General features: G+C 39.1%; 1 protein-coding gene across 1 annotated transcript in view; it reads left to right on the top strand.

Moving 5' to 3' along the window:
- Positions 1–3,094: 3,094 nt before the first annotated feature.
- Positions 3,095–24,360, top strand: part of LOC146708029 (alpha-1,6-mannosylglycoprotein 6-beta-N-acetylglucosaminyltransferase B-like) — a 113,408-nt gene continuing 92,142 nt past the window's right edge. The window contains exons 1-2 of the mRNA XM_085459720.1: positions 3,095–3,641; positions 7,240–7,352. Coding sequence (XP_085315846.1) covers positions 3,574–3,641; positions 7,240–7,352 — 181 coding nt within the window. The 5' untranslated portion in view covers positions 3,095–3,573. The remainder of the gene's footprint in view (positions 3,642–7,239; positions 7,353–24,360) is intronic.

Raw genomic sequence — 24,360 nt, forward strand, 5'->3', positions numbered from 1 at the left:
ACAGGAATACTTCTGTTATTCATGACTTCTCCTGTGTTTCAGGTCTTTTGGTGTCAGTGAATCAATCAATACTCTGACCAGAATGTAAGAATGTATCAGATTTGTGTCACTTTCAAAAACTTATGGGTCTCACTGCATACACCTTTGGAAGGTGACGCTAATTTTAAACATTACATTTGAAATAATGAGGTAAGCGTACGTACAAGTAATCCCTGTGAGCCCAAGGTTCAGACTTTAGACTGCTCTAAACACCAGGTTTCTGACAAGTTTTATAACTCTTAAATCTGCGTTATGTAAAAAAAAATGTTTTTTTTTTCAGACCATGAACAGCCAAAAGGCAGCATGTTTGTTTGTTCAGACCACTTCCCAGGGGACTCTTGTGAACAGGACCTATGTGAAGCTAGATGTTCAACCAACCTAATGCTAAGAGAAAGCTACTTTATAAAGAGAGATGTGGAGAAGTCAGACCCAAAAGGCTGTAAACATATCACTGAAATACTTTTCTGGTAGGGAAAACTGGACAGCATAAATTGTGACTGAAGCTTTAGTTAAGACCATGGGCATGATTATAATGTAGCCGAGCTGCTCTTTGTAATTCTTCTATCACTTGCTAGCTTTGTGTATAACAAATGATAGCCCAGGGAGATAATATACAGACACTTAGAATCAGCAGGATAACATTTTGCTACTTTAACTGTGGTATTTCCACAGAGCCGACGTTTTCATATGAAAAGGGAGTTAGGGTAATTCCCTCACATCACCTCACCTATTACCAGGGACATGAGTATTTAGACACTGTTTGATACAGCTTGGTACTGAAGAATTAAGTCTACTGTTATATCCCAGGGTGTGCAGGTATTCAGTGTAATATTTCCACTGCTGTAATCTTTGCTCCTGTAAAAGGTACTAGAGCTAGCAGTAGAACTAAATGACAGTAGCTGTGTCAAGGCTATGTACCAGAACATTTGGGGGTACTTTTTTTAACCATGCAAAGCTACCCTAGTAGAGTCCAAGAAAAAAAGAAGCTGAAAATTAGCTCCTCTTTAACCAAGTGGTGGAAAATATGAGGGTACTACTAAAAAATGCACTATTATAGCTGTGAAAGAGTCTGTGACATTTCTACTAATATAGAATTTGACCTAATACCTCTTTCATTCTTCCACTGAAACAATTCTGTTTACCGCTGCAGGGGGTAGAGTTTGCCATTTTAAATGCATCTATCTCACTGATGATGCAACATTTTCCGAATGATTCCTTAAAAGTGGGCCAGTGATAATGTCTACATTTGGTTTGTAAGAGTCTGAATTGAGGCGGTGTGCCATGCCTTTGGGTATTTTTCTGAGTCTCGCAGACTGCTTTTTAAACATCAGTGATTTCTACTGTAGTGTGTGCATGTGCATGATTGTGTGTGTGTGTCTGTATTATGCATTTGTGCAGAATAAAATTAATGTATCCACACCCACAGACACACAAACAAAAGGTGCAAGAATTCCATGTTTGCACAGTGGATTCCTGTTGATAGAGCAGCACTATTCCCACAACCCACAGAGAGGGACAGCCTATGTGGGTGGTGGGCTGTCAGTCAAATCCTTATGTACAAGCGCAAGTGATCCATGAAGGGAGTTTGAGATTTCACTGTCATCCTCAGACTGGTCCACTGCAGATCCCCCCCACCGCACCCCACCTTCTGACTCTGTTTCTGCTCCACCGGCCACAAAGGCTGCATACTTTGTGCATGTGGCTAGAGCTGACTGCAAAGCATTGAGGTGAACAAATAAGGTAGCCTCAAGATAGCTAGTGTCCCTCCCTATTTGTTGAAGCTAATTCTGCACAGTGCCATAAGGTGTGTGTTGAGTGGGTGTTACCCGCTTTACTACATTGGGGTGGAGGGTGTTGTTTTATTTGTTATTGTACTGAATCCCAGCACACCGTGTAAATGTGGTAATGGGTAATGTAAAGCATAACATTAGATTACTACCACCTGGTGCTACTGATGCTGCGTCTGCTCCTGCTGCAGTACCGCTACCTGCCGCTGGATGCCACCGATGCATCCTGAGCACATTCAGCGCTCTCCATGGTGCTGAAACAATTACCAGAGCAAATCCTCAAATGCGCAATCTAAAGCTTAATGTGCAAAAAGTGTGCTTAAAGAAATTTAACCCAGCCTACATTGTAATTATAACCCGCTGTAATCACGGGCATTAAATAATGTGTCAAAACAGCTGCCGTCGCTCATTTCACCCATGGGTAGAGAAATACTGATGACCCTTTCAAATCCACCTGTGGGACTGAGTCACAACAGGGGGCTTTGATTAGCTGCGTGGGGGAAAGGTGTGCAACAGTTAACTGTACATACTTTGCACAAACTGAAGGAAAAAGACAGTGAAGCACGGAGCGATGTTTCAGTGCTCCTCATGGGAGAGTTGTGGGATGGCGTCATGCAGAAGTGAGTGCGACGCGGAGGGTCTCGACCATCCAGACCTGTCCATCGCTCCAGTGTCGAGGGACCAGCATCAAGTCAGTCACCGGTAGCTACAATGATACAGGAAATAAAATGAATTACCTCACAAATAAAAGAAGTACGTGTGTTTGTTAAAGAGCTTTTCAATTTATATGCTCGACGGAAAATTGGCTAATGAGATTGTCAGAAAAAAAACTTCATCTGGGAGACAGCCCAAATTCTCCAGCGTGTATTGTACAGCCAAATGAATAAGGAGCGAAAATTTCAGAGAAGGAAAAAATCACCTCACGTTTTTCCAAATCTAAAGGGAAATAAATAAATAAATGAATAAATTCTTATTTTCTTCTATATTTACTTACATTTATACTTCTAGTTAATAGTTTCTTTGTGTTTGTAGACCCTTTCAGAATATAATTAGGCAACATTAGTGTCTGTTTGTGAAGGACTGTGATTGTAAGTAATTTGCAATTTGGATGTTTGACATTCGCGCTTGGATTTTTCTTCTTTTAGTGTTTGTCCCCACTGTTAGAATCGGTTGCTCGTTGGCGGGGCTATTATTTTGAAAAGATTAGCCGGACGTTCAGCACTTCACCTGAGCCAGCTCGCCTCGTGAGAGCTGAACGGTAAGACCGGCTGGCTGGTTGGCCACACTCGCGCTGGGTGCGCTGCGAAGTTAAATCGACTACGAAGCTGTCTCTCCTCTTTTAAAACCAAGAGAGCGAGCGAATATACCGACCGACAAACAAACATCTTCCCTCACATGTTTTATCAAACGCCATTTTTTGTGCGTTTTTTCTTTTTTTTTTCTTTTTTGGTGAAGGACTCCAGAGCTTCGGCGCAACCCGCGGCGACTTCTCCTTCACCGTGCTCGCCTGGAGACGGAATATAACGCTTTAATGACATTTTCACTCCCGGATAAAGAAGCTCACTGAATGAAACTTTAGACTTTTTCTTCTGGATAGGTGAAGAAGCTCCGCTGTTTATTTTTCTATCTGTAGAAAAGGCGTGTTGTGCTGTGGACCGCTGTATGGGACGCACTTAAAAATGGTCGGTCACCTCAAGTTCCAGGTCGGGAGGTTAACAACGATGTCAGGACTCGCTGGTTTTGGAAAATGATTGCTGGCAGCACCGACGCTAAAATAATGGTCAGAAGATGTCTAGTAACGTTCAAACCGTTCAGGTGAGAACAAAGAGCTGACACAGTTTTCTTATAGCCTCCAGCATCGTGTGCATTCCCCCCTCGCTGCGTTTATGTTTAGCATGCAGTTTTATTTTTTGCTTGTTTTGTTTTTTGCTTTGTTTTTCTGACTGACTCAACTTCTGGCTGCACAGAGTTGCAAAGCCCTGAAAAATACAGTAATTCGGCAATGTGCACATGGAGGGCAGGGAAGGAGTGCATACATGTGTTGTCACTCATCAAAACACCCACACACCAGATGTTCCTCCTATCAATTCCACATAAATACATATGGATAAAGACTGTAAATGTTGATAGAGGGTCTGCACTATTTGCAAACCGTGCTCTAACTTGCTGTAGTTTCATATTGCGTGGATCGCTGATCTACACCTGTGTGGCTCTGTTGCATTGGACAGGATTCCTTACATATGAATAAAAGAGTTTATACTCAACTGAGTAGATCTGTCAGCCCTTCCTATTAAATTTTCTCTGATAGTGGCAGATTTTAAATCCTTAAGGTAATCCTTCCCCCTCCCTACAATTTGCCTTATACCCAGTTTCCATTGCTGAAAGTGTTACATGTATGTAGTAGGGTAAGGGAGCAAAGCTGTGCAATCTTTGAAAAAAAAAAAAAAGGGGGTGGGGGTAGTAGGATGGGGGTGGGGTGATGGTTACATTCATGTTGCATGGAATTACTTCACCTGCCATCTACTCGGTAGATCAAGCATTAACTCAGAAACACATTCGGCTAAGCAGCTTTGTGATAAAGCCACACTAACCTCGACAGCACAGACAATGAGCGCTTGTTGCAGATTTGTGTAGTATCACATTTGAAATTATGCCAGATTCCATTATGTTTTTCCCTTAAAAAGCAGGTTGGTGAGATGAAGGTTCCCAGGGTCAATGCACAGATCCCCGAAAAAGCACAATAGTTGCAGTACATTAACCTTAAGTGATACCCCAAGGCTCAAGCCAAAAAAAAAAGTGCCAAAATGATACATGTGGAAACATAACCTCCAGTGAATTTTTATATGGTTCCGTTTCTGTGTATTAACTCCACAAATTAAGAGTCATTATGAGAATTTAGGCTCATTTAGGTGCCAGGAAAAGTTTCCTGGAAAACACCACAAGTAACACCTATTCCCTACCATGCCTGGTAGAAATTCTCTCCCTTCAAAATCATCTACCTAGAGGCAAAATCTGATAAGTATATTTGTGAGGAAGCCAGTTAACTGATAGCACATCTCTCCCTCTGATCCAATTATAAGGAGCAGAACATTCACTTTAAGCCTGTTAATTAAAGCCTCGTCAGGCAGGACCGGGGCATAATCCTCTCATATCACCCACCTAACGCCACTTCGCAAAAACGGCTAAACGATAAGAGAGGAAACGTTTGCCCTAGGACAGCATTAGACCAGCCTCTGCACTCCCGCGTGAGCTGAAAATCTCTTTTTCTCTTTCCATTAGCCTGTTTCTTACAAACATCGCTGCCTTTGCCTCATCCTCTGCACACTCACACACACAAAATATTCCTGCATCTGGGATAAATTATAAAGAAAAGATAAAGTGGATTAAAAAAAACAAACAACCTTTGTGTTTAGCTATAAAAAAAAATTGTCTCTGAGTAACCCCTTTATCTTTTCCAAACTGTCACTGATAATCACTTTAAAGTGTTGTTGAATAACCTGCTTTTGGTGCCAGAAAATAACGCTGAGAAGGAGGATTGGGAAGGCTCATGTCAAAATGTACTTGTGCACAAATTACTGTGTGTGTGTCCTGCGCTGTAAATAATTGAATTCAACTGTATAGCAGCTTGTATTTGGTGCAACCCATTAAACTCAAGCTACGATCAATATGACTTTTTCAGTTTTAGTGTGTTCTTGTGTTCAAGAAGGATGGAAAAAAAAGTTTCTCAAAGAAGAGAAGCTTTGCTGGATTATACCTGATTGCATTTTCTGTGACTCAGGACAGGACACACTGGCTCTATCTTGAAGTCAGAGTCGCTCCAGTGGCTTGCCAAACCGCCAAGCTGTACACTTAACAAATTATTCGACATCATCTCTATCCCTTTTGATTAGATCAGCTCAGCAAATGTTCTTTTAAGTGGTCGTTCCTCCTCAGTGTTGATAGTAATTTGTTTCCTCAATATTAAGAGGTTTAATTCAGAAACTGGTGTGACAGGAGCTGCTTACCATTTCTGGAAGTGCTGTCAGATTTTATAGTGGGCCAGGCATTCATGTAAACAACTCATGCCTGGCTCTGGAGGAAAAGCAAATATAAATTATTCATATATTTGTTTTCTTCTACCACTTTAAGTTCTGTCCAAAAATTTTATTTGTGTGAATTGCCATAGTGATATTACAAAATCATGCATTTTAAGATGGGTATAATTTGTATGGTTAAAGAATTTACCCCCCAAAATATACATGATTTAGAAATATGGCTTAAGTTGCTGAATTAACTGCTGTTTATTTTACTTTTGTTTATTGTCACTTAACCCAGTTTTTAGGGGGGGGTCCCCATTTGTGGAGGTTATCAGTGGAGCAACATTTTAAAAGTAGGGCTCGACTTGTTAGGCACAGAGGCTGACTGTTATTTTGTCCAGTGAATCAAAATCACTGACGGCCTTTCCTCGCTTCTTCCCCCAAAGACTCAGCATAATAAGATAACCTCTGATCCATATACACTGAAGAGAGTAACTTAACTAGGACAAGAATTATACAGACACCAAAGACCTGATTTTTAAACTCTTTTAAGCCAGCGATTGCATTCTCTCATGGTCGTCTAACCAGGCAGAACCGACACAGATCCTCACTTTCTTTTCCCCTCTGTTTTATGGTGACATTTTAAACATCTGATATTTGCCACAAAACAACGTTTTATGACAGAGGGCTGGCTGATGCCACTTTTTGTTTCAAAGACTTTAGTTAGCATTACACTTTCTTACCCGTTTTTAGCAACGTAATGCTTTTGGCTCCATTCTTCCTTCGTGATGCCTTTTTGCCCTCTCTCCCTGTGCACACCTTTCACATTGCATTAATAATCACTTGCTTTTTTTTTGCTTTTTTTTTTGCCCGCACTTAGCAACACATTATTTTGGCAGTTGTTCTTGATGTGTGCCAAGCAGTAATGTCACAACACTAGTTTGTTTCAAGTGCCCTTTGGCTTCGAGAGTCTTCTCTTCTATGTGCGATCACTGCTCCGTTTGTGCTCTGCCTTCTGGAACTTCTTCCTTTTTTTTTTGACTCTGTTCATGTCTCTTCTCCACATTTTCTCCCATCCTCTCATCTTTCTATTTTCCTCCTTTTTTTTGCTGTCAATCATTTTATTCAACTAAAACGTGTCTTCTGTAATTGTTGGCATTTTCATCTGTGTACAATCCTACTTTTTCTTTTCATGCTTTACACCTTTCATCATTTTTCCATTGTGTGGCTTAAAAATCTCCCTCTCTTATTTCTCTTTCTATTATTATATTATAATTATTATATTATATTCCAACTACTTTCCCACAATATCAATTTACCTGCCCATCTTGATAAATATGCTTTTCCTGTCTTAACTCCCCTTTTATCCTTTCCCCTCTCCTCCCACTGTGTTGCAGGATATTCGTGGTGGGAATAGGCTTCTTCAGCCTGTGTTTTCTAATGACCTCTCTGGGGGGGCAGTTCTCAGCAAAGAGACTGGGGGACTCCCCCTTTACCATCCGCACAGAAGGTAATGACATGTTTTGTGTGTGACAATGAGAGCCCGCTTGCAAGTATATGTGTGTAAAAGCTCTTCCTCTGAATTAAAATGTTTCATGTTTTAAAATTGGTATACTGCATAGAAATCATGAGGAGAAATTCAAATACCACTGCACAACCAGTGAAATTGTGAAACATTACACCAGTGTGACCTTTAGTGGGAAAGCTGCTGCTTTTTTACTTTAAAGACTCAGAATTCATCGAAAGCTGCAGTGGTTGGATTAAGATCTTTATTTCAAAAAACAGAAGAAGAACCTTGGTGTCTCCACACCTTTGCACACAACAGTACACTTGAAATGAATCTTAATCCCATTAAAACACATATAATATGTACAGTGGCAGAAACAATAGAATAGAATTCGCATCATTTTAATGTCTCCATGGGACATTTTGCTTTACAGGTTATATGCCAATACAGTATGTACATGGATCCATGTTTGCACACATGCATATGGTAAAACCCAACACTGGATCTAAATGCACACAAACTGTAAGGGAGAGGATTGAAAAACAAGAGCAGGACAAATGACTCTCTGAATCTGTTAAATCTGGAACTATATGTGTAAAGACTGCTGAGTGTCTGATAGACTGGTTTGTGCAGTTGACAGGACCATCATTTCTACTTTACTGTTTGTTTATATTAAGAATATCAAACCAGCAAAATATAGAAAATTAACTTGAAAAATAATAAAACATCTTCATCAATGCATGCCTGTATTAAAACTTCTTCATATAAACTGGATATTTTTACCCCTCTGAGGGCCGACCACACCACCCTGTCATCTGTTCCAAGTTCCTGGACACCAGAGCAGCAGCTATTACCCCACACAACACCTCACCTCTACTCTCATCCCATCCTCAGCATGTCTTTCTGCCTACTTCATAAATGCCGCAGTGTTGCCTTTCATCTTTCTCTCCACTGGATGTTTTTCATGTTACTGAGCTGGTTTGTAGAGCTAAGGACTCCACCTGTCTCCTGGACACTATGCCAAAAACCTTGGCCAAGATATCAACAAGTCTTTAGAAATTAGACTGGTACCCTCAGCTCTCAAATAGCTGCTGTTTGCTCCATTGTTAAAAAACCTTACTTGAACCCTGATAACCAAAGTCAAACCTTCCGTTCATGAGTAAAATCCTGGAAAGAGAAGCTGCTTCCCAACGCCACAAACTCTTTGAACCCTTGGATTCTGACACACAGCACTAAGACTGCTCTCGTCAAGATTACAAATCACATCCTCTTTGCTGCAGACCCACATCAGCATCCCCATTCTCCTGGACTTTTCAGCAGCTTTTGGCAGTCTCTTATTCTATCCTCCTTGACTCTGTCCAACTATGTTCACCTCACAGATGTAGCGCTCTCCTGATTTCAGGATATCTTGCTGACAGGAGAGATCATGTCACCTGGATGTTCCTTGTCTAGTACAGTCAGGCAATGTCTCCCAAGAATCTGTGCTGTGACCTCTTCTTTTCATCATTTACCGCCACCATCCACTATTTTGAGCTGAGGTTCCACTACTATGCTGATGATACACAGTTAAATCTCAGCATTAAACACTCCAGTCAGCACCTTCCTCTGATCCTTATCAGGTTCTGGGAAACATCAAAATCTGAATGTCAACCAACTTTGTCAAGTTGAACAACAATAAAATCGAACTGTCGGTTGTTGTTTCTAAGCCATCGTCCTGAAAGTGGCTGATCATGGCCTTAATGTGAATATATTCTTCATTTCACCATCTCCAGATGTTTGCAACCTGGATGTTGTTCTGGACTCCACTCTCTAATTCTCATCACATATCAAATCTGTCTCTAAATCCACCTTCGACCATCTGAAAAACATCTCCAGACTTTGGCCTTGACTCCCAGACACAGCAGCTGAAACCCTCATTTATGCCATGTCCATGCTCCACAAAATCTATTGGACCTTCTGTTCCCCTAAACCCCATCTCAGACTCTGTGTTCACATGTTAAAGTCCTTCTCTCCATTCCCTCACACCAGGCTGTGGTCCTTTGGGACAGAGCCTCCAGCACTGTTGCTCCCACTCTCTGCAACATGTTCCTCCCTGAGTTCTGCAACACACTCAAAAAGCATTTGAAATGTCACCTACTCACTAAAGCCTTTGGCTGTTGACTCTTTAAAAAAAATGGTCTAAAGCAGCGGTCCCCAACCTTTTTTGCGCCACGGACCGGTTTATGCCCGACAATATTTTCACAGACCGGCCTTTAAGGTGTCGCGGATAAATACAACAAAATAAAACTAGTACCGGTACCGAAAAAAAGAAGATTTATTCATAACACACGTGAAAAGACCCAGGAAAACCGAGTTAACGATAAAAACGATAACAAAATAACGCTGAAAACCGATAAAAACCCTGAAAACCATACATTTCACACCTGAGCCTCAACTCTCGCGGCCCGGTACCAAACGACTCACGGACCGGTACCGGTCCGAGGCCCGGGGGTTGGGGACCGCTGGTCTAAAGTAACCTTGGATTTCTTGAAATGCGCTATATAAATCTAAGCTATTATCATTATTACTGTTACGAGTTAAATCCTTAAATTTGACTCCACACATCACTTTGGCTGCTTCACTTACACTGCGTAGACACCAAGCTGTTGTCCAGCAAAGCCAAAACTCAACAATGAAATGTCTTAAATAAGCCTGCCAGCAATATCACATGAACAGGAGCGTAGGTTGACCACCACTGGTAAGGCAGAAAAAGAGAGAGTGCCATTGCAATCTCCTGCTGTCCAAGGTGTGAAGATAGAAAGTCAGAGTTCATTTTCTGGAGGCCAGCTACTTCCCACTACTGCTAGAGTTAAAATAAGAAACGCTGTGTCCTGAGGACATTTCCACATGTGTGTAGCATGTGTGTATGCTGTGCAGTAGTCAAAGCTTGCCGTGTGTCAGTTTGCGTGGGTGTGAGAGCAAGTTAAAGACGAAGCAAGAGTGTTCCTGTAAGTGTGAATCACTCAGGTGTTGGTGTGTGTGAGTGTGCAGTCTGTCAGAGAGAAAGATGAAGCAGTGAAAATGGAAACAGAAAATAGTGAGTTTAAATGAATGCAGAGAAACTGAAGCGTATTAAAGCTCAGGAGCACAGTGTGTGAGAGAGATAATGGGACAGAGGGAAAGGGGTCATTTGGGATTACTTTGCTTGTGATAAATTGAGATTACTTTGTTTGTGTGATAAATTGGGATTAATGCGTTTGTGTCAGTGTTTCTTAGCAAAATGTACTTGATTACTCAACCGCTCATGCACTGCAGCCTGCAAAGACATTTGGACCAAGCTCATTAAAAACTTGGTGTCCAGCTGCACTTACCCATAGCAGTTAACATTGTCTGTGTTTGATGGCATGGTTAAATGTATTTGTTTGTACCCACTGTGTACTTTAAATGTCTTTTTGTTTATCTATGCACAAAAAATGTCCCTATCTCTGTTATCCACTTTGCCCGGCAACATTTGTTTGTGTGTATGCCTTACTGTTTCACCTCCACTTCTGCCTTTTTGTGTGTCTCTGTGGTCTGCTGCCTCACACTGTTTTTGCTGATTTTCCGCTTTCTGTGTATTTGTGTGTGTTTGTGATGAGCCGGCAGGAAATTGGCTGTTAAATGGGGCGACAGTAGCAGTGTGGGACAAAATTGAAACCAGAGAGACTGAGAGCCCAATCCATCTGCTCTCTGTGAAATCAACCCCCTTAAAACAACTGGCCCTTTCATTAAGCCTCTACTCACCACCTGCAGAGCAGTAGACACATGCACACACACACACACACACACACACACACACACACACACACACACACACACACACACACACACACTCTTCTGCCAGTTCGTACATGTGACAACCTGCAATGTGACCAAATGAAAAATTATCTTCTTTTGCGGTTGAGGAACACCAAAGCAATTGCTTACAAAGCTTCGACATCTTTAAGAGTTCTGAGCAAATGTCTGTCCTCCTCCAGAACATCTTATGTACGTAAATGCGCGTTCCAACTTCTTATCTGGTGCGCGTCTTTTATTTTGACAGCGAATGCGCACCTGCGGACCACTTATGTGCAGCCCTGCTTATAAGGCTTGGTGTAGACTTCTGCAGGGAATCTTTGTAAAGGCTACAAAGATACCTGTAGAGCCTGATAGCGTTGCCTGGGTTCATGGTTGTGCTGGTGCATTTGGTGTTAATTATTGTGTATTTGTCCCTCAAACTTTGCCACTTCTTTGTGCTTTTCCTCACATCCATTCCGGTTTTGGCAATCTTCCTCCAGGAATTTGCTCCTTATATTGATGCTATGATTATTATTCCTTATTCCACACTGAGACAATGATTGTCATTCTCTCAATGACAAATTCCAAAACTGTGACAACAAAGTAGCTGCAATGTGCAGGAGGAATCGGCAGTACTAAGCACTCCCATCACAATAGCTGCGTCGACCTGTACTTACATTTCTAGGGAGACTCATGTCAGATTATGGAGTAGGGTTTCAAAGAAATTTGTGGTAACGACGCAGCTATGGCACAGATCTCCCAACTGAAGCACAAATCCCCAGTAAACTGTCAACAGATGATTGAGTTGTCATCTAAAAGGACATCTCTCCATAGAAAATTTATTTAGCTGTAGAAAATGAATGCTAGTCCTGTGAGATCACAGAACAGGATATTCGTAGGCCAAATGCTTCTATGCTTCTTGTTTTTTCCTCCATATTACAGTTTTTTACAGACGCTAGGACACATTTCTCAATACTTGGGTCGCGTTTGCAAAACTCCTCACACAGTGAGCATAACAGAAGTCTATGTGGGCTAAACTGAGGATCAGTTATCATTGTTTTGGCACAAAATGCATTCAATGACTACATCTCTCAAATTTCATGAATTATCTTCTCACTCAGACACAACAACTGCCAAAAATCTTTGTACGGACAGGACATTTTGCATGTGCTTACATACTGTTTTCAAAACTGTTAAACTTATGGCCAAAACAATAACACAATGCAAAACTTGAAAAGACAGCAAAATTCAACAACAATATTTTATTGAAACATATTTTAAATCTAAAAATGCAGTTTAACCAGCCACAGCTTATTCTCATTGTAGATGAACATCTACACAGGTGTTACTCCTTCAATTTTTCAACTCCTTCAATTCTGGCATGCCAGAAGATTCTTTCCTAGGTGTATTGCCCTAGATGACATAAGATGTGATGTGGATGAGAACATGTGGCCAAATGGAGAAGACCGAGTAGATTAGCATTACTATTGTATGTGTATCAGTGGATGGTGTGTATACAAATTCTTGTATTTTGGGATTACTTAGTGCAAAAAAAAAAAAAATACATAAACAAATATTAACGAATTCTGCATGATGTCTGATTCATTCCAGTAACATATATTGAAATTATAAACAGAGATGTGTCCTTGTTTTACACAAGAAAACACTGTGTAATGCTACATGTTGTTAGTGTTTTTTAGGTCATTGTTTTGTGGGTGACAAAGTGTGTTTGTCGGCTGTCAACCTTTGCTAGTGTTCTGGAAGAATGAGGTTATTTGAGACCTGAATGAAGTGTTTTGGTAGTTGTAGTGCATTTTGAATGTGAAATGAACTGCTTTGCCAAGCTGACGGTCAGTTAGGAGGATTGTGTGAAGAGTTTTGCAAAAGTGACCTAAGTATTGAGAAATGTGTCCTAGCGTCTGTAAAAAAACTGTAATGTTAAAGTGGCCACTGCACACAGTTAAGGAGGAGAATCATTTTTGGAATAGAAAAGTAAAAATTTTACGATTAGCATAATATTGCTTTTAAAAGCTTTGAATTGAGCATTCCAAAACCGAAGGTTCATTTTGTGAAGCAAATGCTATCATTCGCTTAAGTGCTGTTTTGTAGAGCTATAATCAGCAGCAGTAGCCCATAGAAACATAATTAGCTTTGTTTTTTATTTAGATGCTTTTCTATTTTTACTTTAGTACTTGATAATAATAAAGCAATTTTACAGCTTGACAATAATACAGCTGAGATACAAGTTATAGGTTTAAAATTTCAGAGAGAAAAAAGAGAAACTGGCCACAAAATGAAGTGTGTTTTAGTTGTCTTTATAATTTTTCCTCAATCGATGGGCTCAATTCTCTCAGCAGAAAAGTCACTCTCACCACTCTTTATGAACAAAACAGTTAGGGCGTTTTTCATAACACAGACTCACCTGTGCAAAAGGCACTCAAACAATCAAAAACCTTTTTTCACATTTGTCAAAACATGAATAGTCAGTCAGTCACTTCAACTCTGCGATAAATGAAAAGAAACCTTTCACCACCCTTAAAAGACTGAACCATCAAAATGTTTCGTTTTTTAAAAATCCAAAAGAGTTCTTTAAAAAATGTGGGTTTCAGAAGCAAAATGAAATGTAAAGGAATTTTTAAAAAATCTTTAAAGCGGTTCATTTGTGAACGTCTTAATGACCTCTTCTGTCCTGTGCCAGGAATAGTTATTGGAGAAGAAAAGGTTTTGGTGATGACCCTTATCCCTGTACTAAGTTTAAATAAAGTTGTACCTTATTATGTTTTTAAATGCACAAATGCAAAATACTTAATCTAATCTCTTAAATAATTATAACAACAATGGCAATAATAATAGTAATAATAATAAAAAAATTTTTTAATTATTTTATAAATGTTTTTTTTTTTTTTTATAAATTAATCTTCAACATAAGTTTCTTTATTCACAAGTCACAAAGACAGTGGTGGCAGATTATTTAAAATGATATTTTGTTGACATGGCAACAGGACACAGATGGTTGCTGGATGGTTGCTGAGTTGCCTACTAACTATCACATGTAGCGTTACTTCCATTATGTTAGCTTTAAGTGTTTATATAACATTAGCAATTGCAAACATTTCAGCCTTTGGAACGCAGCTGATTTGAAAACGGTGCTGCACGTCCTGTTTTGCTGTGGTGGTGTCTTTATAATTTTTTCCAGTATATGGTATACTGGTACACAGAAGGAACAGGGTCAACAGAGGCTGGTTACAGGTGTTGTTACCAGGAAAAACAGTATGTTAAAAGCAAAAGATTTAGAGAATAGCTAGTCTGTCTCAATACTGTTGATCAATGCCAGGTGTCTCAAATAAAATTGTAACAGGTATTTCAGGATAACAGAGCAAAGTCCTTCCAGAAGTCTTACTGCAGATACAATAGCCATCCTCTTCTACATGTAGGTTGTTGTTTTTCCTGGCATGTTTAGCTTCTGCTTGTAGGTGACTGTGGCTTCTGTCAGTACTGGAAAAATTGCAATCTTGGTTGATAGGGTATCTATGGTAATAAATGAAAATGAGTACCGCTTTGTTTCAGAATTTTTGTTGGTATTGTAAGTATCAGTTGTGCAGACATTCCTATGTCAAACACACACATACACATGTCTGAAAATAATTACTTTACTTCATCAAGGGCAAGAGGTTTGTTTCTTTCAAAGGTCATGATGGGAACCGCATCATACGCAGGTGACAGTGTGTGCTAAAAAAGACTAGAATGTGGAAAAAACTAATATCCTTCAGAGCTCACAGCAATTGTTAAGTCGTTTCTTTTGCCTCAGTATTCATATATTCCACTTTAACTGTCATTGTTTATAAGCCTCTTTTCTTTCAGTGTTTGGGATGTCTGAGTCAGGTGCTGTCATCTCATTTTACAGTTTTTTCTGATTGCTTAAGCACATTTTTTGTAACTATTGGCTAATTTTGCAAAACTCTTCACACAAATAAGAAAACCTGTCACCCAATCATCAAAACATTGTAGTTCTCTTGCAAAAGCAAACACAGCTAGATTAACTCTTCACACCTTCGTAAAAATGGTGTTTCCGTATCAAACAGTACACACAAGCCATCATCTACTAAGCACACAATGCGCCAACTACACACTGATGGTATGAATACAAAACACATCTGGCTTTTGCTTTCTCTGTGCACAAGGTAGGCTATGTCAGTTTGAGCTCATACTTCTGTCATAGATCCATAAGCATAGAGGGATCCAAACTTCAAGTACTGGTGTTTATTCAAACACATCAAAACAAACACAAGTGTTCATTTCCAAGTATAGGATTATTTGCAACCGCCATAATGACTATATGGGTTACTTGGTCTGCAGTGAACATGCTTCCTCTGCCCCAGCATCTGGTCATCTAGCAATTCTGTAAAGTAACAATTTCAGTATTTTTACATCAATGGTATTGGTGTGTTTCTCATTGGCATATGGCAGTGCTACAAATCTTTGTGCGAAGTGACTGTACTCACCGATTCTCATTTCAAGATGTCCTTATGGTACTTGCTACAGTGTAGCGGCTCGAGTTAGGCTGGACCCGTTGGCCAGCTACCCTCAGTGTCATTCCACGGTTGATTACATGGTCCACTATTGTAGCTCTGATGTCATCAGCAATTCTATTTCTTACTCTTCCTACCCTTCCTCTCCCCCCTCCTCATCTTCCTCTCCCCCTTCCTCGTCTTCCTCTTGCTCCTCCTTGTCCTTGTCGTCCTCTTCATCCTACTTCTTCACCTCCACGTCCTCTTCCTCGGCTTCCTCTACTTCTCACTCTTTCTGCTCCCTCCATTGTACTCCGCACACACAGCTTACCTGTATTATAGTGCTTAGCCTGATTGCAAAGTGAACTAATTATCTAAAGAAGTTTTCACATGTGAAAGTGTGCCAGACAGTTGGCAAATTAGTGTTAATGATAGCCATACATGTGTATACTTTTGCTAGGAGTGTGTTGGAAATTTGGTAATTGAGTGTTGTGCAGTGAATTGTGCCTACAGCTTTGCAAAGTGTGTGTTACAAAATTGCAAACTGAGTGCAAAGCAGTTTTTGTGCTTTTAGTTTTGCAAACTCAGTGAGTGGTTTTGCTATAAGTCTGAATAGTTTTAGAGATTGTGCTACAGGAATCACAGTTAGGGTTTAAGCAATCAGAAAAAACTGTAATAGTCAACCATGATGTGATGACTGCATTCCATCAGAAGTATACACGGGGCTTTTCTTTATATAAATCAAATTTATAGGATTTCATATCACACTGTGGCATAGTCATTTTTATAGAGATTTCAGTTTGCTGTTTATACACAATAACAGACAAATTTGTGTAAGGCTTTGTCACCTTAGTGGGAGCTACGCTGATAGTTATTGTTTGGGTATTAGCTGCATTTCGTTGCCACCTCTAGCTTCTGTGGATTATCGGCTTCCACTGGATGTTCAGACTACAGGGTTTTCGCTCAAATCCCCATTTCTCCTCAATGACTCATCAAGAGCTGCGAGCCGGATATGGAGAGGTAGGGGGCTCAATAGTGAAAATGCGGAGGATGAGGGAGGTGTCAGAAGAATAGATACTGCACGTGCTTGACTCTCTGATATGGCAAAAGAATTAGATCTTTCAAGGTTACATTGCTCACCAAAGAGAACGAGAAGGAAAAACAGGGTGAAAAGGGTACGTAAACACATGCTTGGTTGCAATCACTAGACACGGGGAACATTTAGCTTTATCATAGTCCCTCCCTGTGGAGTTTGTTCATACATTACATTACAAAAATGACCCATGACAGTCTCTTTACCCTGAGTATGTTTTTGGATACAATGTTTCCACACTGTTTAGATGAGACCCTAATGGAACAGATAATATAACGGTAGATTTTCTGCCTTGGTTTTACATTTTGTGGCTTTACCATCTGCCTGTTTGAAACTGTTATCATTCAAATACCAGAAATTATAGGCTGTATGGAATAGAACAGTTATTGACGAGAGCAGAAGGCTCTGTTTGGAAATGATGCTGTGCTTAGACCCAAGCAGCGGCCGAGACTAATGGTTGCTTGAATCGCATTAAATTGAGTTTTGTGATGTTCGTCTCAAAGTTTCCATGCCATCAGCTATAAGGACTCATGCTAGTGTGACACATGCTCAGAAAATATTTTTATTTGTGCCCTACAAGAATTGCAGTGTCAAATTTACACTAAAAGCAACTGCAACGTGCATGCATATACACTTTGATGATTATGAAGTGTATTATTTAATGTATACATATATTTCAGTAAATCAGCATGCAGTATAGTAGGTACCAGTCAAGCATATCACCCCCCCTCGTGTAATTTTTTTTCCCACACTGGATGTTCATTTCCATCATACGCTCCCTGCAGTTATGTTTCCTTCTCATCGCTTCATGTCGAACAAATCTGGCATGACAATCTTTCGCATGTCGCTGGTGCTAGGTGCAGCGGAGGAGTCACTTGGGGAGTACACTTTGTCAGTGCACACATAGCCTGTGGTGTTTGAACGGACTGTGGAAGTGTGTGGGTTTAGGGTTTGTGAATCTGTCTCGGTAACACCATCCATGTAGGTACAAAGTTCTAAAAAAATAAAATGATCTGGAAGTGATTAAATGTTTAAGGTAATAATAATAATAATAATAATAATAATAATAATAATAATAATAATAATAATAATGATGATGATGATAATATAATATATTTAATAATATGTTGATTGTAATAGCACTTTAAAATAATGTTATACTTTTAAGCATTAGTAAGTGCTTAATTTGTCATTTATATATCATTCGTCCTCCTTAGTTTGTCATTTGTCATACAGATACATTTATTCATCTGTTACTGTTACACCATGTACTGCTATCACTGCTACTACATCACTGCTAGTAATAATAATCATAATCACAGTCATAATGATATATTTGTATTTATAAATGGTATACTAAGAAGGAGTAATGTTATATAAATGATGAATTAGGCACTGTTACTAATTATTAATAATGCTTAATAGTGTGACATTATTGTAAAGCGCTACCCTAAAGTCCAAAAATAGACAACTTTCCCTTTACCATTGCCTTTGTCCATTAAATTCAAACTCATCATTTATTTATATCAAATACATACAAATACATAAATTATACCTTAAAAACTAATTAATGACAGCCATTGGAGATTTTGGTGTACTTCAGCATTGAACTGATTTTTTTAACCATCATCTATAAAAGCTAAGAAAAGTTGTTTATTCCTTAAGTCTGTGCCACAGAGGCTGGAAGTGCAAAATTGTTTTTCCCAATATTTATGGGAAACATGCCAAGATATTAATGTAAAGTAATAGTCAAATACATCTTTTCAGTTTGACCTTTAAGTACAATATGTTGGTAATTGGGCAGCGCTATTTAGAATCTAAATACCATCTGCATTCATAACTGTCCTTACCAACTTTGTTTCCCCTTTCTACAAACTTCAGGTCATTCACAGTGGTAGTTCTTTTTTAGCCCATTCCTAACACCAATACATATTAATGGAAAACCTTATCCAATTTCCAAGTAAAGAGGGCCATTGTTCTGATCTAAGTGCTATTACCCTGCTATAAATGAGAAATTTCTCCAAAGCACATTATATTATGGTTATGTCCCAGGGAAGGTTACTCTGCAGCAATATGCTGCTTCAATTACCCAGGATGCATCAAGCTTTGTCTACAGGCCGCTAGCTCATCATTTCCTCTGCCATAAGCTGGTTATTTTCCCCAGGTCCTGATAGTGTCATACTCAAGTGTGCTCATGCTTTCTTTCCGCAGATACGCAGCGATGGTGCAAAGCAACAGGCCCTGTCGCCTGACAGTTTGGGAAAGCTACTGATTGTATTATGTCTGTGTTGACAAAAAGGCAGCTGTGTTTGTCTGGCGTCTTTACTGGTCTTGGCTGATAAAGCTATGAAAGCATACCAAGCATGACTTGAGATTACTCTTACCTCAAGCCACCTATTTTTTCCATTTCACTTTTCTCACCTCATCTCATATTTTGCCGTCAGACGTGACTATATTAAGCATCCAGTCTGAGACTGAATAATAGCCAGATGTCACTTTTTTTGTTTCTTCAGCTCACTTCTGTATGTTCCTTTGCCTGCTTTTTCAATAATGGTAGTAAATTAAAATTGACATCTTTCTTTGCAGAGCTTCTCAAAATCTGCTAGAAAAAAATGTGAATGCATAGCCAGTCAGAACACAAGCCCTGCAACATTTACATCATGTACAGTACCCCCAGCCTCCTCTGTTGTCGTTGTACATGTTGAAATCAATTTCCCTGATATGCTGGAAACAGTAATATATGGGCAACGGCAGATGCCAGTAATAGAATGAACAAATCAATGCATTCAGTGGCAAATAAAGTTAAGGCTTTAATGTTGGGAAAGACTGAGATTTTTCATTCTTGCTGTTTGTAGACAAATTAAAACATGCAGTAGTACTGCCAAGATCATCAAGTGATAACATTCAAGTTGTCACTTGAAACACTGTGTTAAATGGGAAATGAGAAGTTTTAAGAATAATTTTTACCATAACATCAGACAGCATAAAATGCAACATGTCTCAAATATAAACCCAAATAAGAACTTTAATAAACTCCCTAAATATTGTCCTTTCTACAAAGTTATGCCCATACATCCAGTTGTTCCTCCAGAGTTTGCTCTAAAATGGGTTTACATGCCATACTACAATTGTATTTACAAAAATACAGAAAAACAAAAATGTCCTGGTGAAATTAGATGGAAAGCAAAACTAACGGTTAACTCTGCTTGGCTCTGCTTGTTTGTTTTACTGTGTGCCATATGCCTGTTTGATTTGCATCATTTGCTGCATTCACAGTGCAGCTTTGTTTCATCTTTGGCTCTCTGTCCTTTTCTTTCTAGAACTCCTGTTGTGTTTTTAGTTATTTGTGCTGGCACATAGTTTGCCGCATGTATTGTCAGTGTAAGAATACAGCATTCATTTTTTAAATTTGACAAACTCAGCATACACAGTATGTATACTGTGGTTTGTTTATGTTCATGTAGTTTCATTGCTTGTTTCTTAAACCACTTTCACTGACCCATGAAGCATTCAACATTCATCAGCCTCTTTATTAGTTACACCCTTCTAGTACTGGGTTCAGCCACCATTTGTTTTCAGAACGACCTTAATTCTTTGTTGCATACGGTAGATTCATAAAGGTGCTTAAAGACTTGCTGCACATTTATCATTGCTACTCATTCATGTTGTGAGGTTCCCATTCCACCTGATGCTTTACCTAATTATTGGATTAAATGGCATCCGGTGTGCTCTTCTGCAGCTATAACAAGTCTCCTTTCATGTTTGACATGTTGTACATTGAAAGATGCTCTTCTGCTGGATGTTAAGAGTGCTTTCCCTTTCAGTTATGGTTGTTTTCCTATCAGCTCTGAACATTCTCCTCTGACTTCCAGAATCAACAAAGCATTTTGCCCAGAGAACTGCCACTCACTGGATATTTTCTCTTTTTTGATTATTCTCTGCAAACCCTAAAAATGGTTGTGCTGAAAAATCCTAGTAGATCAACTCAAATACTCCGAGCAGCACAAACAACAATGCCACACTCAACATCACTTTTATTACTTTTCTTTCCCACAATGTTCGGTTTTGACTTGGTTTGGGTGGGTCATCTTGATCATGTCTACATGCCTAATTGCACTGATATGTTGCCACATAACTCACTGTTCACTTGGTCAACTGTTTATTATTACATGAATAAACAGTTGACCAAGTCTAACTTACATATTGTAGTTTTATCGTTGTTGTTAAAAAGCACAATAGACAAACCATCACTAAATGTAAATGAATAAATTATGTTTCCAGTGCATGTGCGTACTAATTCACTCCATATTACTTTGTATGAGATGTATTTAATAAATTTGTTGTGTATTTATTTTTGCTCCTGTATGTACTTTATTCATTTAATCCTATAATATAAAGCCAGGAGAGAAAAGTGAATAGGCACTCTGAATTTCATAACAGACCAAACAGGTCAAATTCACCTTATGTGTGTGTTTGTGCGCCTGTATGGCTGTGCCAGTGTGTGCAGGCACTGTCTGCTGCAGTGAGACAGATTAACTGTGTCTGAGCTGAGCTGTAAAGCTGTGCTAAAATAAATGGAGAATCATTGGTGAAAGACCAAACGAGGAGGCAAGAAGATGCTTTTATATATAAATATATGCCTGAAAGCTAAAATAAGATGCATTTATACTAAAGAGAAAAACGCATAAATCCTGACTGACTCATCATACAGTCATTTAAAATTGCAGACAAGCTTTCTGCATTTCTCTTTTCTTCTGTGTATAATCATGTGACAGCAATAATGACCCCAGCAGGGTTGATATTAGATGCTGCATACACATCTGTCAGGACTGTGTCACATAATGTCACCAAGCTGCTGACGTTTGCTGCCAGTCTTGTCATGCACACAGACTCAGAAAAAGATCCCTGATTTATGTTTCATCAACATCAGTGTTCTTCAGGTTAACTTTTTTGTGCAGAGGTGTACCTGTTTCTTTTCAGGCCAGCAGAAAGACGTTTGTTTAGATGTTTAATTCTTCTCTTTTAAGGTTTGCACTCAAGTTGTGCCTTATTACTGTATTTTTTTTAAAGATAAGTAACTGAACTTACCCAGTTTTCTGGCTGCATGAAAAGTTATTTGCAAGGAAAACCCTTAGAACAAAATGTTATGTATTATCAGGCATAACGTGGAATATTTGAATTTTAGTACTTTTTTTAGAGGCTAACATGTGCCCCTGATTATGATGCAGGTTTTTTTAAATACAGTATGAATAAAGTTAAACATTTCAGTTATTGTTTGCCATTCACTTAATGGTAACACACAACACTTCAGTGTTTTACCTAAACATGCATGCTTTCTGCTGACAGCTTCTGTTTAGAAGCTTATTGAGCTGATCTGATGGCGCATGTGTTATTCTGCCAAGCCTTGGGCTCTTTCTCTCTCCGGAAAAGTTTAAATGGCATTACCTGTCAGCTCGAATGATAGGCCCCATCTGTTTCTCAGTAAATAAAAGATGTGTCAGAGCACAACAGTAAAAGCAATTTCTAAAAGGTTTTCCCAAATCTCTCATTCATGTAACATTCACTAGATTTGTCTGCTGAGAAATGCATCACATTTGAATGAGAACAGCTTGAACAAGTGCATCCATTTTTTTCTGTCAGAAATGCTCACCTTACAGTCGATGCGGCTGCGTACAGCTGCTTTCCTGGGATTTACAAGTGAAAGCACATGTTTAAGCTTCATTTCAAGCGCAAGTAGAATCGCAGTCGCAGAGGCAAAGAATGAATCAAAGGCTACATATAGAGTTTTCACTTATGATGAAACTCACCTATTGTTTGTGTACCGTGGAGCGCATTTCAGCAATTCCAGCATTGACAGAGAGATATAGCATTTTGTCCGTTGTAACTTTTCTTTGATATGTTATCCGGACATAAAAACACCATGTATGAATCACTAGTTAAACCTGATAAAAGCTGCTTAACGAGTTGTTTTTTTCTTTTCCACAAGATAAGGGTAATAAAAGCTTTCTTTGTCACAGGTGCTACTTCACAACAGCCTTCTTTATTTACCTATTCCAGATTGCTGATTCTTATTCCAATAGATGAGACAAAATACCATACTAATTTATGTCATGATGCCAATAAATTTAAAATACAGTGTATTAATTATGAAAATAGTAAAAAAGCATGTTTGCCATCTACAGCACAGTTTAAACCTGTCTGCAGGAACAAACCTTGACTATGTATTTCATTGTTGGGTTGATTTTTGGGACAGGACATACAACATCTTTGACATTGTGGTGTTTCCCACACATTTCTATTTAGTATTCTTTGAGTGCCATATCTGTGCCGTATAATCTTCTGTTAATGTAGCTGCCCTGCCAAAAAGTTATGGAAAGAACTGGCACACCTACTCCTTGGAGAGTGTACATAGATATAAACAGACTATCCAGACAGTTATTAGCTCACAAGGCATACAAATTAGAAGTTTTAAGTGGAACGTCCTGTGCAGAATTGCCCACTGCAAATGCATGGATGATTACACGGGGAGAAAATTTGGCTCTTGATCTCTTCTTTTGCAGCATGGAAGATGCTGTCCTCTTTAAACAGAACGATGTTATTTTTACCCCTGTTGTACAGTGTGTATAGATTATGTCTAATTGTGCAATGAATTGGATATGTATGGGAGCATGCATGTGGGTATCTTTGTCCAAACTGAAATCTTTTTATTTGCCTTGGAAGATCAGGTTGAATTAATCCATTCTGAATGATCACTCTCATTTATTTAAGTGTTTGTGCCCATAACGAGGCTATGAGTTTACTAAGATTGAAATGTGTGCGAGCATCTGGTGGGTTGGAAATCTGGGAATACGCACATTTTTTATGATTTTCAATTTCAACATATATAAAGGACATAGCATATCTATAAGCACCAACTCAGTGCTCTCTTTCTCTGGCTCACACACAGCAAACTATACCCACAAGCTCAGCTGAGCTCAGACAATTTAACAAATCAATGCAGAAAATTGCCTCCAGCCCCACAGCACAGCTTTGTGCAAATAAAATCCATGTTACATTCAGATCTAGAATAAATGTTCACAGCAATTACATGTTTTTTGCATTTACATTTAAATGCACCCAGATGTAGAGCAGTTAGTTAATCTTTCTCTTTAATCCCTTGGGCTTGTTTTGCCACTGTAAAGTATTGATCCATTTAAGTGTAACCAACCCCTTGTTCATGTTCTCTGTAGTTTTTTCCCACTTTAATTTATACATGACTCCCTCTAACTACCTTGTTCATACAGAAGAAAGGTTCCTGTTACATTGTAATTACTGTTGTGTAGTATTCGCACAAAGTACATTTTTCTGCTGTCTTGTTAGATGATTTTAATATTAAAGTGAGATGTCCAGCTATCATGGGATTCCTCATGCCCATGTATTTTGTGTTTCTTCTGCTTAATAAAGAAATAAATGCTCGCAAAAAGTGCCACGGCCTGTACTGGAGCTAAATGTCCACTGTCTACAACTGAGCAGATCAATACATAGTATCCTTTGGACCAATCAGTGTCACTGCTGTCAGTGACAAGACATTATCAGAGATAAAGCAGTACTGTGTGTAAACACATTGTCATTTGTT

The sequence above is a fragment of the Copadichromis virginalis genome, linkage group LG6 (genome assembly GCF_057382275.1).
Source record: "Copadichromis virginalis isolate Kocher_CV1m ecotype Utaka linkage group LG6, C_Virginalis_male_GT1.1, whole genome shotgun sequence".
NCBI lineage: Eukaryota > Metazoa > Chordata > Actinopteri > Cichliformes > Cichlidae > Copadichromis > Copadichromis virginalis.